Raw genomic sequence first — 17,427 nt, forward strand, 5'->3', positions numbered from 1 at the left:
TGTTCCAGTGCAAAGTCCACTAGTCTTTGGCCCCTTTCGTTTCTTTTACCATAGCCGTATTGTTTCATAACTAAGTGTTCTTCTTTTTTACGAAACCCAATTTTTGCGTTAAAATCTCCCATTAGTATAACGGTCGAGTGGGTGTTCTCTAATGCTTTATCGACAGTGTTATAGAAATTACAACTTCGAACTCATTTGCTGATTCTGTTGGTGCATATGCTTGAATGATGGTAATCTTTAAGCCTCGAATGTTAATGTTTAGAACGGCGACACGCTCTGTAATGCCAGTGAAGCTCTCTATGTCGTTTTTGTGCGATTTCTCTATAACAAAGCCTACCCCGTATTGTCCTGGTGTATTGCCTATATAGCATAGTATAAAGTTATCGTATTCTTCGATTTTAGTACCAAGCCTTCTTATTTCAGAAATTCCTATAACGTCGTATTTGATTTCCTTTATTGCTTCTTCAAGTTCCAGTAGCCGTTCGTATGACGATAAGGTTCTGACATTGTATGTTGCAATTTGTAGTTGGTGTATTTTTATATTGATTTTTTCCTGTGCTGGAATGGTTATCTTTAGAGGGTTATGGTCGTGATCTTCCACGGTGACCAGCCGGGTTGGAAGATATATGTTTTGTTCTTTCGTTTGTTTGGTTTTATGATCTGTGTTGGAGGAGGCGCTTAATTGTTATTGTTTGTCTTGACTACAAGCTGAATTAGTTGCATTTTTGTTGATTAGGAAATTTAACATGCTCGGTTTCATAATCCCCTCAGTAATGCTATTTGATCTTTGTACCAATGCATCAGATTTACGCAATTTGTTCTTTTTATTTATAGGAGTTATCTCTTCTGCATTAGGAGTTGTTACATTTTGTGGTGAGGACAGTAGTTTTCGCTTAGGATTGTTTTTTGATAGAATTATGAGTTTATCATATTTAATTATGGCTTTGTTTCCTTTCTCTCTCTCTAATTGTACTTGTTCCTGTAATTCTTTCCTTTTTTGTAATACGTATTTTGGATAGTCTTCTTTCACGTTATAGGAGGTATTTTTCAACGCATATCTATTTTTCAAAATATTTATTTTTATGCCTAGAGTTGTAAAGGATACTATTGTTGGGCGCGGTCTTACTCCTTTTTTTCCTATTCTTTTCACTTCCTGTATGTCGCTATAGTTTAGCTTGATAGAAAAATATTGGTCTGCCCAATTAATAATGTTCCTTTCTAAATTTTCGTACGATGTCTCTGTCTCTTCAATCCCAAATATCACCAGATTACGTTTTCTTTCTTGCTTTTCCAAAAAATATATCCTTTTTTCCTGGTTTTCCACTACTTTTCTAAGATTTTCATGTTTTTCTTCCCATACTAGAAATTTTTCTTCGAGCATTTTGTTAATATTCTCCGTGACTTTTTCTGTAACGTTTTTGCCAGTTGCTCTAATTTCCAAGCGTTGTTCGTTGAGTTCATTTTTTATTGAGTTTAGCGCTCTGAGCACTTCTTCCATGATTATTTTCATTTTATTGTGGATAGGCAACGCTTAAAATCACGAATTAGTTGGCCACCAGTTTTGTCTTTAGCCAAGGTACTAACAAGAGCAATAGGTGGTAGTTAGTATCCTTAGTCGTTGACTGTGGTGAGGATCAAGTTGGAATATGTCGAGAATTTTTTTTTTTTTTTTTTATTATTATTTTTTTTTTTATTTAGATAAATTATTTCCAAATTGAATATTCTTATTTAATAGAATATTGTCACAAATTTTACAAATAGAAAAAACTATTCTTCGATGGTGGGTTTCGAACCCGGGTGCGGCGACTGGTATTTCGTTTGCGATATAAGTCCGGTGTTCGCACCACTCAGCTCTCTGTTCTTATTTTGTAGTTCCGAAAATTTGCAATCTTATGTTGATATTACGTTGATATGACAGTATTGGCGGGTTGCTACAATTTCGTTTTGTTTGCACACCGTCCCACTGTTGTAATTTATTTCACTTTTTGTGTTTCACTTTCTTGTTAAATACTTCTTGTTTGTGTACTTTCTGGGTAGTTTCGCTAGTATTTATAGAATAGTTAGTTATATAATCACAGTTCGCGTTGTTTATTGTGCTGTTTCGGATATTTTTGTTGGTGTTTGTGTACTTTTTAATCCCGCGACTGGAGTCACTTAAAACACGTAAGTTCTCACGTTTCTCTCAATAACTTGCGTTGCTAACGTTTTTGCTCGTGAGTTACACTGCACTTAATGTTTTTATCACATTAACGACAAATATTAAGCGTTTTTTAAATTTATAATTCACTTTTTGTACGGAGCCAATGTTCCACAGTTCGCTTGCAGCGCCCTCCTCTGCTCACAAGCTTATACAGATTTTAAATTATTTTTAATCTCGTACAAGTACAAAATTATTATGAAGTTTTTGATTTATTACTAAGAATGTTTTGTACTGAATCCTCGTTAGGCTAGTTTGACTCGCACTTGTCCGCTTACTTATAAAACTATAATGGCAGAACAACGTCTCTTCGTTATTTGTAAAGTAATACTAGTCGGCAGTGGCGGATCCAGGATTCAATTTTCATCAAGGAAAACAATTTAAAACCGCAGAATGTGTGTCGAGCTACGCGCGTGCAGGGTTCCGTAGATTGAATTAGCACATATAGCTTATGTTTTAAAAGACTCGAGTCATCTAGCTCTTTTTTTAAGACTTTGCAAATCAACTTAAATAAAACTAATTACATACATTTTCAAACATATAATAGTACTGCTACTGACCTTAATATCAAATATAATGACATTGTTATTAATAATATAGAATCAACAAAATTTCTAGGTATTAATATTGACAAATTCTGTAACTGGAAAGCTCACATCCATGGGGTATGTTGTAAACTAGAAAAGTTTGTTTATGTTCTGAAACGTGTCAAACAAACAACTACTCACGAAGCCGCACTGATGGCCTACCATGGATATGTGTCTTCACTGCTTAGATATGGTCTGATACTTTGGGGAAACTCGGTAGATTGTGATAGAGCATTTAGAGTACAAAAGAAATGTATCAGGGCACTCTTCGGTGTGGATATGCTCCACAGCTGCAGACCCCTGTTCACATCTTTAAAAGTATTGCCACTACCTAGCTTATATATTTTCGAAATGTGTTTGTTTGTAAAAAAAAACCCAGAACCATTTATAAGCTATAGATCAATAAAAAATTTGAACACCAGGTACAAATACAAGCTATGTATACCTATGCAGAGGCACAAAGTTACCAGCAAAAATGTATACTGCATGGCGGTAACTTTATTTAATCACCTACCTGAATACATAAAAAAATTAGCTGTAAATAAATTTAGGAAGACATTATTTGATTTATTAATGAAAAAGTTGTACTATAGCGTCAATGATTACATGAATGAAAAACTTAAATAGGGACATTGACCATAAAAGTTACATTTATATTGACATTTTTTATTGACATTTATATTAACATTAATTAATTCGAACTTTGTTTTATTTTTATTGTTTGTAAATTTGTAATTTGTAAATTAATTTGTATGATCTGTTAACTTTTGCACGCCAACTATGGCAGGATATGTGTTAAAATATAATATAAGACCTATGTAAATGTACCATATTCTGGCGAAATAAAATTGATTGATTGATTGATTGATTGATTGATTGATTCGTTTTTAGCCCACTTGAAGATTGAAAGACCAATTAGCTCTTTAGCCTAGACTCTAATTCTATTTAAGAGTCTGAGTTTTTAGAGCTTCGAGACCTAATATTAATATAAGACTAGATTTTTGAAACTGCTCGCGTCTTTTTATAAAAGCTATAAGGCTAAAAGCCGAAAGAGCTGTAGACCTCGCGCAGAGCCTATTTTAGAGTATACAGGATTTTTTTATTGTGAAAAAAATTTGTAACCACGTTTAGTATAGATGAGAATGCATGTTTAGCTGCGTGACTTCATTCTAAAAAAACATAATAATGTGGAATAACTAAAATGGCGGACATTACGAGTATCCTTATTTTACTCCTACAATATGGATATCAAATCAAAGGGCTCGCTCGAAAATCAAAGTGAAGACGATCATGACGACAAATTCTTATACATGGCGGGCAAACTTTTTCATGTCAGTAGGCCCTCCAATATTGTGGGTATCAAATGAAATAGCTGAAGGTAACTCGAAAATAAAAATGACGTCACTCTTAATCCAATATAGTGGACTTCTTATACATGGCGGAGTAAGTATATTATGCACTTCTTCATTATGAATATTACATGAAAGGGCTTGTAGCGTCTAACTCGACAAGTATTGTGATTTCTATAGATTGCTATTAAATTTTATATGAAACGGGTTTAGAACAGCCCGATAAATAGCTACGTCACTCTAAATCCAAAATTACAGTCTTAAAATTATTTTTTTTACATAGGATCTGTTTTAACCATTCATACAATGCCTAGATATCAGTTTTGAATGAAATCGGTGCAGGAATAAGAAATTTCAAATTGGCGGTCTTTTTTTTAATTTTTTACTTCAGAATCTGTTTTCGTCGTTCATGCTATGCCCAGATATCAATTTTGAACGAAATCGGTGCAGGAATAAGAAATTTAAAATTGGCGGCCTATTTTTAAAGTTTTACTTCAGAATCTGTTTTCGCCATTCATACAATGCCCCGATATCAATTTTGAAAGAAATCGGCGCAGGAATAAATAATTTAATAATAGCGGCCTTTTTAAAAATATTTACTTTAGAATCTGTTTTCATCGTTCATGCTATGCTCAGATATCAATATTCAACGAAATCGGTACAGGAATAAAAAAAATAAAAATAGCGGGCTTTTTTTAATTATTACCTTAAATCTGTTTTCACTATTCATGCAATGCCTATACTGTTTACCAACAAGCAAATTAAAAATGAGTTATTTCACACCTAATAATAATTATTATTACCTAGTTCTTAAATAAATTTGATTAATAAGCTTGGAACAATTAGATATAGTTAATATATTTTATATAACATTTTATAAACAAACCATACATAATTAAAAATAAATAAGTTATGAAATGACATGCGTTTTCTACTTTCATTTGTAATTTATTTGTTGGTAAACAGTACTCATCAAGAAAGGCTGTAATATAGATATCGATTTTGAATGAAATCGGTGCAGTTGAAAAAAAATTCTCAAAGGCGGCATTTTGAATTTTACTTCAAAATCCGTTTCAATCGGTGAAATCGGTGCAGTGATGAGAAAATAAAAAATAGCGGTTTTGTTTAAATAACAAGTTACCTACATATCAAACACAGACAAATCGACAAACACATCCACATCGTCAACTACTTATATGACTTAGTAGTTACTAAGTCATATTATGTTGAGTTTAAAAGAGCTCGACCTTTTTTGCGATTTGAGTCTTTTTGAAGGCGTAGCCATAAGCTGAGCTCTAAAAAAAGACTCCCAAGTGTTAAAAAGTAAGGCGAAAGAGCTAGAGTCTTTTGGAACACTACTTATAGCTCATAAAATGCATAAAAATGCCGATAGCGATACCCTATAGTATGGAATAGACGAGAAAAAAAATCATCCTCACTTTGCATGTAGGAAAGAAACCCCCATTTTTTTTTATTTTCTTTTTACCGCTTGATTGACGTACCTAATATAAATATACCCATGCATTCATAAACAACGGAATTTGTATGTAATTCTCGTGCCACAAGTACATTTATGTAGCAATCGCTATTTAGCTAATAGTTTATCTCCTAATTTCATTACATATTCTGTAAAATTTTTAATGCATCAATAAACAACCGTTTAGCTGGTAGAAGGCGGGGGAACACTTGACTCTAACAAAACTTAGCCCTTAAAACCTTTAAATTTTACAAACGGATCCCTAAATCGGAAAATAGTGTTTGCAGGCCCACAATATTTTTTAAAGACATTTGCTACACTATGTTATAAACAAGTGAAAAAAAACCATCCTCACTTTACATGTAAGGGGGTTATTTTGAAAAATATGTTTTTCAAGATTTTATTTTATGACTTTGTCGACATTTTTAATGGTAAATTACAGCTTTCTAGCAGTAGCCTTTGCGCTAAACCGCGGAGAGACGGATAGACAGACAGACAGACGGACATGGCTAAACTATAAGATTGACCACGGAATCCTGAAAAAGCCTAAATTAAATTTTGATTAAAGATTCAAAAAGAAGAGCAAATTCTGTAACAAAAAGCTCTAACTTTTAGATCTGTCACTCTAATATTTTAGAAATCAACTTATAGCCGAAAACAGGTAATCTGACTCACGGACGGCAGGATGCCACTCAGTACAAGCTACAGAACGAAGTTTATATTTGTCACGTCAACAAATAATGTATTATAGAAACTTGAGATCTGAAGACAGTTAGAACTTAGATCTTTTTGGGGCCCCCTAGCCCCCCCCCCCCCCCCTGTATCCGCTAGTGCTAGTCGGTAAGCAATATTTATGTATATTGTATCAGTGACGCGCAGGATCTAAGGCGGACAAGTCGTATCACCACGTTTTTAAATTGCATATCATATATAATTGGAATAATTGTGTTTTGTTTGTGCAACGTGAAGTTATACGTGGGCCATGAGTTCGTACGATTTCCAGTATACTCGTAAAACCGTCGCGGTCGGGCCACGGTCTACCATGTACCAGACCGAGACAATCAGGACTCGAGAGGTCAGTCCACCACCAGCAGCACGACAGCGGGGACGTGGCAGAGGCGCAAACCGCGGGACTGTACGCAGGGCCCCTGCCCGCAGACGTTCACGTTCTTGCAGTCCGCGTCCAGTTGCGTACAGAGCGCGATCACGGTCGTCCAGCCCGCGTCCACGTGGGAATACAGCGAGATCGCGCTCTCGCAGCCCGCGGCGAATTGCGTACAGAGCACGATCACGGTCTCCCAGCCCGCGCAGACGTGTGTACAGGGTACGATCACGTTCGTCCAGCCCGGGTATGCGTGTACGCACTGCGACGTTTCTGCACGAGACCGATTCGGACTGGTGATCATCATCGTCATATTGTATTGTTGCAATAAAACACTTTTTATATGAAGTCTGGAGGTTTTATTTTAATAATGATTTGTATTTTATACGCTTTATAACACAGAAGGTGTTTATAACTCGATATTTGGTAAACAAAACACGAAGTAGGCATAAACAGTGCTCATATTTAAAAAAATGTAGGTTTTAATTATAGATAGGAAAAAAGATAATATTATTTATCTCGTTTCCTATCTATAATTAAAACTAAGTATACCTAGTATTCAATTATTTACTGGAAATTAGCCGCTAAATATTAAGTTAGAAAAAAAGCTCAATTCGAATGTTGTCAAGGAATGGGTCAGGGGCCTACACTTGCTTAGGTCGTTAGTATTCCATACTGCATGCCATTCAATACTGCGTGACCACAGATAGCTTTTTAGTATCTACCAATCTACCATGTAGACAAACTGTAGGCATACTATATTTTTATATATTATGCTGTTAGTCGGTATCATTCTTGTTTAGTGTGATTATTAATCCGGTTTATATGCGCGGCCGCGCGGACTGGATTCCGTGAAGTCGAAAAATAAATGCTAATCGGCAATGTACCTACTCAGTGACGCACCGATATTCGGACTGATAAGTCCTATCGCGACGGACTCAATAGACTATTTGTTTGTGCGCTGGTAAAGCTATTGAGCCATGAGCTCGTACGATTTCCAATATTCTCGGAGAACCGTCGCATTTGGCGCACGGTCTACGCTGTTCCAGACGGAGACAATCAGAGCACGAGGAGTCAGTGCCCCACGGCGAGCGATACGACAGACTAACGCGCGCGGCAGAATCGCAGCACGCGGGAATAGACGGAGCTCTCCTGCTCCCCGGTCTGTGACGAGCGTCAGTCGTGGACGTCGGTCTAGTCTGAGCAATGCGCGAAGTACAACACGGGGTTCCAGTGTGCGAAGAGCTACCCGAGCGCGGGCCGCGCGCAGAGCCCCAGCGTCAAGAGGTGCGCCAGTGCGTCAACGAGCGTCCAGCCCGCGTCCTTCCGCGTCCAGCTCCCGTCCACGCGCGTCCGCCGTAGCTCGAGCTGGGACGAGGCGTGGTGTCCGCGGCGGACGTTCGAACCAGCGCGCGGGTGCAAGAGCACGCTCTGCTACGTATATTCAAGTGACTGATTTCAATTATTGGTGACGTCTTAATATTACCTGCCCATTGTTCCCCATGATTTCGTAAACTGACTTTAAAGTTCAAGCGTTGTGTTAGTTTTTGTGTGGTAAGGTACCTATGTACCTTACCTATCTATGTTTACGTTGATGTACCTACTTAATCTTAAACTTTACTCTAATTGAGAGAGTAAACCATAGTGCTCGATTAAGTTGGTAATTGAGATTTCCTAAGCAATAACCCCTTTTATGGAATTGGTATAGGGTGTATAGTTTTTTTTTTTCATAAAATAATATTTTGTTTTTCAGATTCTAACGGCATCTCGTTGAGTTTTCAGGTACTACACTAATGTCATATTGTGACAGTACCTCAAAGAACTACAAGATGGCGGTACTAAATGGTCATTTAAACATAGAACTTATACATATGTAGCTAATCAGTTGACTAATGAACTTCAAGATCTGCATTATCATCATAAATATTAAATTGCCAAACATACTAAAATATCTTATTATGATGTGCAAAAACAACTAAGTACAAGATTTTATTTCCACATCTTTATACACGAAACTTACACAATTTTCTTTAACCCGTGTGGCAGCTGATTAGATAGATACCTACTTAGGTACTGATAATTGCCAGTAAAGGGGAAATTGCTTTAGTTAGTGTTAGTAGATACTGATAAAAATTATATTATCAAAATTCAAATAATTATTATTAAGCAAGTCTAAAAGAGAGAAATGGCTTAGCGAAAATATTTCTTCCGAAAATTAAAATAATTGCTAATTTCAAATTATTGTTAAGTAAGTACTACTAGCTACTCGTAGCTTAAGAAGTAAATGATAAATGTAAGTTAGGATATTTTATAAGGCATTGTATAATTTAAGAAATAAAAGCTCTTTATAAATGTTTTCATAATAAAATGTTGTTTAATTTTTAAATTTATAGATAATATGTCGTTATCAACCTATATTCAGCTCACTGCTGAGCTCGAGTCTCCTCTCAGAATGAGAGGGGTTAGGCCAATAGTCCACTACGCTGGCGCTGGCCCAATGCTGATTGGCAGGTTTCCTCACGATGTTTTTCCTTCACCGTTTGAGACACGTGATATTTAATTTCTTAAAATGCACACAACTGAAAAGTTGGAGGTGCATGCCCCGGAGCGAATTCGAAACCACACCCTCTGGAATCGGAGGCAGAGGTCATATCCACTGGGCTATCGCGGCTTATAGATATGTATATAGACTATTATAGATATCGACTTTTATTTGACTTAATATTCCTTGAAAATCTAATTATTAGATATCTACTTTTATTTTATTTTATAATTAATAATAATCTACTTTTATGTTATTTAATAATACTCTCTCATTTATTTATTACTTCTTTTTTTTTAATTTTTAACAATATAAGTATAAAATACAAATTAAAAATTTATAAAATTTAATAATATTTTTATTTAATTTTATTCTGTGGAAATTTAGACTGTAACTATCACGGTTCATGAGTTACAGCATGGTGACAGACGGACGGACTGCGAAATCATAAAGACCAGACTTATAATGAAAGTCAAAGTTTATTTATTGCAATAAAGCTTACTTAACAAGCAAGAAACGTCATGTTATGTTATGAGATAACTTTAAAATTAAGTAAAGTAAAACTTAAAATCAAAATTAAGTTATGAGAATGCCAAAGTAGATTGCCATTTTACCCTTTGGGAACGAAAATCTAATATCATAACTATAGCTTGGCAAATTCGATGATGACACTCCCATGATATGCGGGCGACGGAGGGAAAGGACTGCGCGGGTATGAAATCGTGCGCGCGGGACATCGCGTGTGTTACGAACGAACTGGCCAAGCTATAACGTAATGTTGACCACATCCGAGCTAAGTAGCTGGTAGGTACCCCCATGCATGTCTCACCTTATGGTCCACAGAGCAGTGGTCCGCATGTCCATGACAGATGCACCTGGCGGCCAGGGTCAGGTCCCGGACAGTGTAGTACTGGTGCCTGGTGGAGGGGTGCGCGGCCCGGAAGGAGACCCTGACTCTCCTCGCTGGCACACCGTCAGCTATGCTTACATGCATCTGAAAGAACCAGAATGTAGGTATTAGAATATTAGAGAGTTTTAGCAATTCTTAGCTAGTTCACTCCATCCTCTATACCTATACCTACAAGCGGACGCTCGCGACTTCGTCCGCGTGAAAGTTGATGTAAACTTTCAGCCCCTATTTTACACCCTTCTGTTCATATTTTTACACTAGCTGACGTCGCGCGGTTTCACCCGCGTGGTTCCAGTTCCCGTAGGTATATGGGGATAATATATAGCCTATAGCTTTCCTCGATAAATGGGCTATCTAACACTGAAAGAATTTTTAAAATCGGACCAGTAGTTCCTGAGATTAGCGCGTTCAATCAATCAAACAAACAAACTCTTCAGCTTAACAAAACACAGTATAACAAAAAGTCGCAGGCGTCCGCTAGTATATAATTAACTAAAAGCTCAGGGATGAAAAAAATACGCAAACGTTTGACACATAATTTATTATTATAAATATGAGTCACTTGCTCCTATAACCCACGATACAATCATTGAAGCTGATAATGATTGGATGGTTTAATCAATAAATTTCTACTGTGACTCATAGTCATGAGTAATAAAAGGAAAAAGGGACATATAATTTCCAAAGTTAGTGAAATAAAGCCTTAATTCTAAGCTCAAACAATATTTCTACAAGAACAAAAGTCTAAAGATTCGAATCCTTTTCTATGAAAGAAGATTTCTGAGACTCTTATTACTTAGTTACTAATTTATATAGGTACTCGTAGTATTGTTTGTGTAAATCAAAGTTAAGAAAAAAGAAGAAATAATTGTAACCATTATGTTAAAATATTGAAGTTACAGATTAATATTTAAAAAAAAAAGACGAATGGACCATCGCGCATCGTAGAGAAGCGCCTGCTATGAATGAATAGTTTCCATTTCAAACGGAACTTTTGTCTCTAACTGATATATTCTCATTAAAATCTTTTATGAATTACACGCGGACTCATGGGAATCAGCTTGTTAATATTATATAGCTAAGCTTTAATACTAATTTCGGTTCCATGTAGGTACGTTGTGTTGTACGTATCACTTCTGCGTAAAATTCCGCGGGGACGGAATTAATTCGGGATAAAGAGCAGCTTATGTTTTTATCCAAGGTAATCAGCGGTGAAGGAGTAATAGACATAAACACAAACTTTTGCGTTTATAGTATTAGTGTGATACCTTCTTTTTTCTATACTTAAAAATATTTTAAAGAGGTAAAGTTTGTGCTATTGTAAGAAGTAATCTCTGACACTGAACTGATTTTGAAAATTCTTTCAGAAGGCTACGATATTTGCGAGTGTCATAGGTTGGTTTGTATCCCCGTATTTTCATAGAAACAGGAATTACGCGGGTGAAATCGCAGGGCGTCAGTGTTATAAAGAAAAAGTTGTTAAGTGAAATCTTACCTCCCCATTTTCCAAAGGCCGTGGACTTGTGAACTGGGTCGAACACGAGGGTTTCTCCGCTCTACTGGTTCTCTTCACTGCCCTCACTTTCCGTCGCCGCCTCTCAGGCCTGAGGTCCCAGAGCTTCCGGCAGTGGTCGCGATCACCAAACGCGCGTACCATGCGCCAGTCATCACCGTTCTCTGTTGACGACACCTCGAGTGACCACGCCAGTGGTCGTGGTGATGGGCCGGACTTGATGGTCACATGGAGGAGCTCCATTTTCTGAAATGTTTATTAATTTTCGAGTGACTTTCGAAAATGCGGCTACTTATTACTGTGCATTTTTTTGTTTTAGGTACACTGGTATGCTACACCTAATTTAATTTTTCATATTTTCTAATAGGCAGAAGGAAATTCTTGAAAATTTCGAGGAAAAAAGTCAAAACACCATTTTTTTCACATTTAATATACCTAGACCAAAACGGAAACACTATTTAGTTTATTTATTTCGTTTCTGATACTTTTCAAAAGTTTCTTGCGAAAATTGACTAGGTATATTGGAATATTGAAAAAATTCATTTGATTGTTTATCTCAGCTCAGTGGCTAAACGAATCTGGATGAAATTTGGCACTAAGATAGATTATACTCTGTTATGGCACATAGGCTACTTTTAATATTAAGATTAATAATAATCATCAGGTAGATATTCGTGTGACTTACTTAGACTTTCAGTATAGATAGGTAATAATAGCAGACGCGTTCCATAATCAATACCATCACTTATTCGTTAATAACACTTTTTGTTTTGAACAAACAAAACAAAAGATATACACTGATAAACATCCTCGATTGATATCATTGATATTGATTTAACACGGCAACCTAATTGCAGTAAATGGACATCATTTGCACTTAATAATAATATTGAAATCCATTATTATATCTATACTAATATTATAAAGCTGAAGAGTTTGTTTGTTTGATTGAACGCGCTTTTCTCAGGAACTACTGGTCCAATTTCAAAAATTCTTTCAGTGTTAGATAGCCCATTTATCGAGGAAGGCTATAGGCTATATATTATCTCCATATTCCTAGTCAAAATATAAAACTAGAACGCGTGTGTTCGATGTAAACTTTCACATCACATGACTAATAATAATTGTTAGAGGATCAATTAGGTATAAATCCTTAAAAATAAGTAGATGCTTTAGACTTTAAAGATATTTATAGAGGAACCACAATGCATATTTTGCTTATATGTATAGCGATAAGCTTTTTCGCTGTAAGCTCTCAGGCGTTTTGACTTTTTTCCGGCAGTTTAAACAAATTATCATCATATCTCAATCGATTTTGACAAATTGTATACTAATTTGTAAACTCACGTGACCTCATACTCCGACGTTGCATTACGTGAGTTTTAGCCGTGTTTTTTATAATAAACTAATATGAATAAGACGATGGTTTAAATTCTAAAATTGTATACTTAAACCTTCCTCATACATCCCTCTATCAATTGGCGAAAACCGTATAAAACTTCGTTTAGTAGTCTTTGAGTTTATCGCAAAAAGACAGACGCAACGGATAACTTAGTTTTTAAATATTTTATAGATATGTAGCTAAATTGCCAGAGATTACCGTTATTATAATGAGATCCATCGATCCAAATCTTGGGTCTGGCAAAGAAAAATAAAATTTACTAGATGCCTTCAACTTTGACCGCGTGAAATTCAATTTTCAAGTAGCTTATTTGTTTACCTAGGGTATTATCTCTATTTCATCTACTCCAAACAGCCAACTCCATTCAGAAGAAATGTGTGAAAGATTGACAAAGATACATCATACATTGACACAAAATTGCGTGTTCATACATAATAGAAAGTAGGATGGGATTGGATAGGGTTTTCCTGCCGCACCTACATACCTATGGAGGAGGACGTAGAAGTAATTTCACCATTTACAAAATGAGGGAAGTCTGGATGTAACAGGCTCAGGTTAAATCGGGTTTTTCCTTTTTTTATTTTAGATATATAATGTCATTTACAATGCATCAATCACGTGCAATAAATGAAATTAATTTCGTGATATATAAACAATCAGGTTTTATTTTGTAATAATCTAAAGTACTTGAGTACCTACCGGATCTTCGGTAATGTCGACGTGATTTGGATTGTATTATCATAGGCAAATTACTGACGTCACAGTACATTTCGAAAATGAGATAACGAGTGATAATGAATTCACTTGTTGGACTTTGGACTGTGTAACTTTGTCAATTTTCATTTTTATCTGTCACAGTCGCCAATATACTTCATTTTAATAATAATTATCGTTCTACGATAGCATTGTCAAAATTCTCAGAAGCCGGAAGTATTAAAAATAATTGTAGGCACGTTTTCAGGACTACATGCATAAAGTCACAAAAACGCACACAGAGCCTAATGTGCGAATGTGCTAAGGCGCCAAGTTTAAAAAAATTATACAGTTTATCTCGCCTTTTTCGTTGGATTATATTTTGATTTTCGAGTGATTGGGAGACGTGTGATATTGAATATGATAATTTAGTAAAATAAGATTTTGAAGGTTACAATAATTCCCATAGAGCTAAAAATTTGTATGAATGTTCAGAACACTACCATAAATGAATTGTGAAAAGTCCCATCAATCCCCCTTGTGCAAAAAAAATTATTGATGACGAAAGTTTGCACAAATGGGGTTTTCAACTAAACGGTGAGTTTTACAGGAAAAATAGTTTAGATAAAAATTGCTTGCTTGCATGCTTTTGCAGCGCTAAGGGCAGGACAACTGATAAAACTGATCGTAGTTTGGTCGTGATGTGCATGACATCAGATGCAGATCACGACCAACATATGATCAGTTTTATCCGATGTTCTACTGTTACCGCTGCAGGCACGTGAACTTGTTGGATAGTGGTTAGCATTAGGTGTAGGTTTAAAAGATCCTTTTAGAATGCACTCGTGTTTAACACACAACATCCCTTAACACTCATCATCCCCCGCCCGACTTGTTCTCCAAACCCACAGAAAACTATTTATGATCAATACAACACACTTTTGCACAAAATCACTAACACGACAAAACAATTTGAAAATAAGAATTTTGCTCAACAAAGAACTGAACACAAGCACCAATCGCCTTCTCATTCATTCATTATCAACCCATATTCGGCTCACTGCTGAGCTAGAGTCTCCTCGAGGGGTTAGGCCAATAGTCCACCACGCTGACCCAATGCCGATTGGTACACTTCACACACGCAGAGAATTAAGAAAATTCTCTGGTATGCAGGTTTCCTCACGATGTTTTTCTTTCAATGTTTGAGACACGTGATATTTAATTTCTTTCTTTAAAGCGCGCAGATTAATTAGTATATCCATATATCCATATTCAAACTAATTTAAATGTAATTCAAAACTCTGGGAACGAAATAAAGCACACACCCTGTCGATCACAATAAACCACTGTTTGTTTTATATTAAACAACTCAAAAGCTGTTCCAGTGGCGTTTATCAATTTAAAACACTCCATCTCGACGCCATTAGGACTGCAAACAAAGCGAGAGGTGGCAGCGAGCAGCAGCGCTGGGAACGCAATTAGTTCGTGTCGTGGAGCGCCTATTAACTGTGCCACACGACTGGCACGCCAGGGACTTAACACTGAAAGTAAATAAAACTTGGACCACTGTTGGATTGTTGGTACTTCTAAAATTATAGTTCAGAAAGGCTAGTTGCCTCGAACTTGATCCAGGATTTGAACCCTTGACCTCATGATACAAAGCAGCACAGCAGCACTGGACAAAAGAGTTACATTGGAGAAAGCAAAAAAGATACTTTATAAATTAACTGGGTACCTATCTAGTAGGCACCGTCTACCATAAGTTTACATTTGTGAACAAATAGAAAGGCGTAACTTTTCCGAGAACCCACTCATTGCTTTGTCAAATAAATGCATGTGTAATTTAAATAAATGTAGCAATCTCCCACAGGATATCGGGCGAAATTACGGCCCCTTCGTAGCGTGTATAATAGGCGAGTTCCTTGGAAGCTTTGTTACGATGGACAGATTTAAATAATGGATTCAGGAGGCAATCAAATTGTCTAACGCGTGCTGGATGGAGATCGCGTGAGCCAATTAAATGGAGGAGGCGTTTGATTTGTACACTTACGACTAAAACTATTTGCAAGGATGTTCACATAACAAATGGATCGATACAGAAGAAAAAACTTTTTTTTTTCTTTGATCAGTAACTTCTGCAATTAGTAAATAAGGCAGAAGAGCAGGAATACTTGTACTTCAAAGTTAACTAGGCTAACTATAAAAGTATATTTGAAACATCTGTTTGTTTGTAATGAAAACAATTGCGATCTTTTTAAATTTCTAATAAACTACACTTAAGCTATTAAATTACTGATTAGTCGAAATAACTTAATTTCTCTATTAAAAGAGGAAAAAAGACTTTACATTATATTTATTTAAGAATATACCTGCACTTCTCAACAGCAGAATTTCGTATTTCTTATTAACGTCATTCCTATCTGAAAGATTCATCGCTTACGCCGCGAGTAATGAACACGTACAAATAAGATTGCCAGCTCTTGCTAAACGATAAATTCCTCTTTAATTACAAATCTTAAAGGCACTTATTAATCCTAACTTGCGGCGCAACCGGCCCCTCTCATTACGCACTAACTAATAAGCTACGTCCCAAAAAACAATACGAAACCTGCTTGTGATACGTGGAAGACACTACTTACATTTAAGATGGGATCTGAGCCTTGTATGGGAGAACTAATGAACACGCATGTGCCCATCTCTACTTATGGTTGTTTTCCCATTGACCGCATTTGGTCACTGATGATTTAGCTTGAAAAGCATAGCGCAGTACACCGTAAGGATTTTTAGCCGCTAGTGAGACACTTTTTTGTTGTTGTTTATTGCCAAGTTTGAAATTCCACTACGTGGAATGGCATCTTAAGAGTTTTTTGATTTGTCAAAATGTACATTCTCTAATAAAACTGAGTAAGCAGAAATATTAATCAGCAATGAACATATAAAGCTGACGATGTTAGTGATAGTACAACCATATGTATCGATGAAGTAACCTTTAAAATCAAAAACAAATAACTTTGGTTTAGTTGCAATACCTTTGTTTCATAGAAGTGTTTCTGCAAAATAAGTCAAAGAAGTAATGCAATGAAAAAACTTGTCTGTTAGCTGTCCATGTTGCAATAACAAATATCAAGATACTATAATACTTAATCTTTTTAATGAGTCATCTGCTTAATGAGGGATCTTGTAAATAATATCCACTATAATCACATGGTATTAGCAAAGCTAAGTACTTAATCAAGAAAGTCTTAACTGAACTATCAAGGAAAACAGTAAACACTATTATTGGTTTGATAAAGGCTTAAAAAAAAATTGGAACCACTTTAATAGCTATGATAAATTTCAATACAACTATTTTAAATATTGAAGGTCTATTGTTTGCTCAGAAAGGCTTCGTATTGATCTCTAGTTTAAACTTGGTTTTCCATATTGCCTCATTTGGATCTATCCGCTGTAGATTAACCATTTAGATTATAAAATATATGTGTCTGATAAATCTAATCTGAAATATTCGTCTTGAAAGTTGTGAGTTCTTGTGAGGACATAGTAAATAAAACTTCGATGACTAAATAGTTTGAAGAGAAAAGATGCGCGTTTTCGTTGATGAATTAGATTAGGACAAAACTGATGCATCATTTGAAGGTAAGTGGAAAGTACATGG

General features: G+C 35.9%; 1 protein-coding gene across 1 annotated transcript in view; it reads right to left on the reverse strand.

Annotated features, from left to right (window-relative positions):
• LOC112049345 (laminin subunit alpha-1) overlaps window positions 1-17,427 on the reverse strand; it is a 186,822-nt gene that overhangs the window by 110,455 nt on the left and 58,940 nt on the right. The window contains exons 4-5 of the mRNA XM_052891292.1: window positions 11,660-11,923; window positions 10,084-10,248 (exon numbers count right to left, since the gene is read on the reverse strand). Of these exons, the coding sequence (XP_052747252.1) occupies window positions 10,084-10,248; window positions 11,660-11,923 (429 nt within the window). The remainder of the gene's footprint in view (window positions 1-10,083; window positions 10,249-11,659; window positions 11,924-17,427) is intronic.

This window comes from Bicyclus anynana, chromosome 3, assembly GCF_947172395.1.
Source record: "Bicyclus anynana chromosome 3, ilBicAnyn1.1, whole genome shotgun sequence".
NCBI lineage: Eukaryota > Metazoa > Arthropoda > Insecta > Lepidoptera > Nymphalidae > Bicyclus > Bicyclus anynana.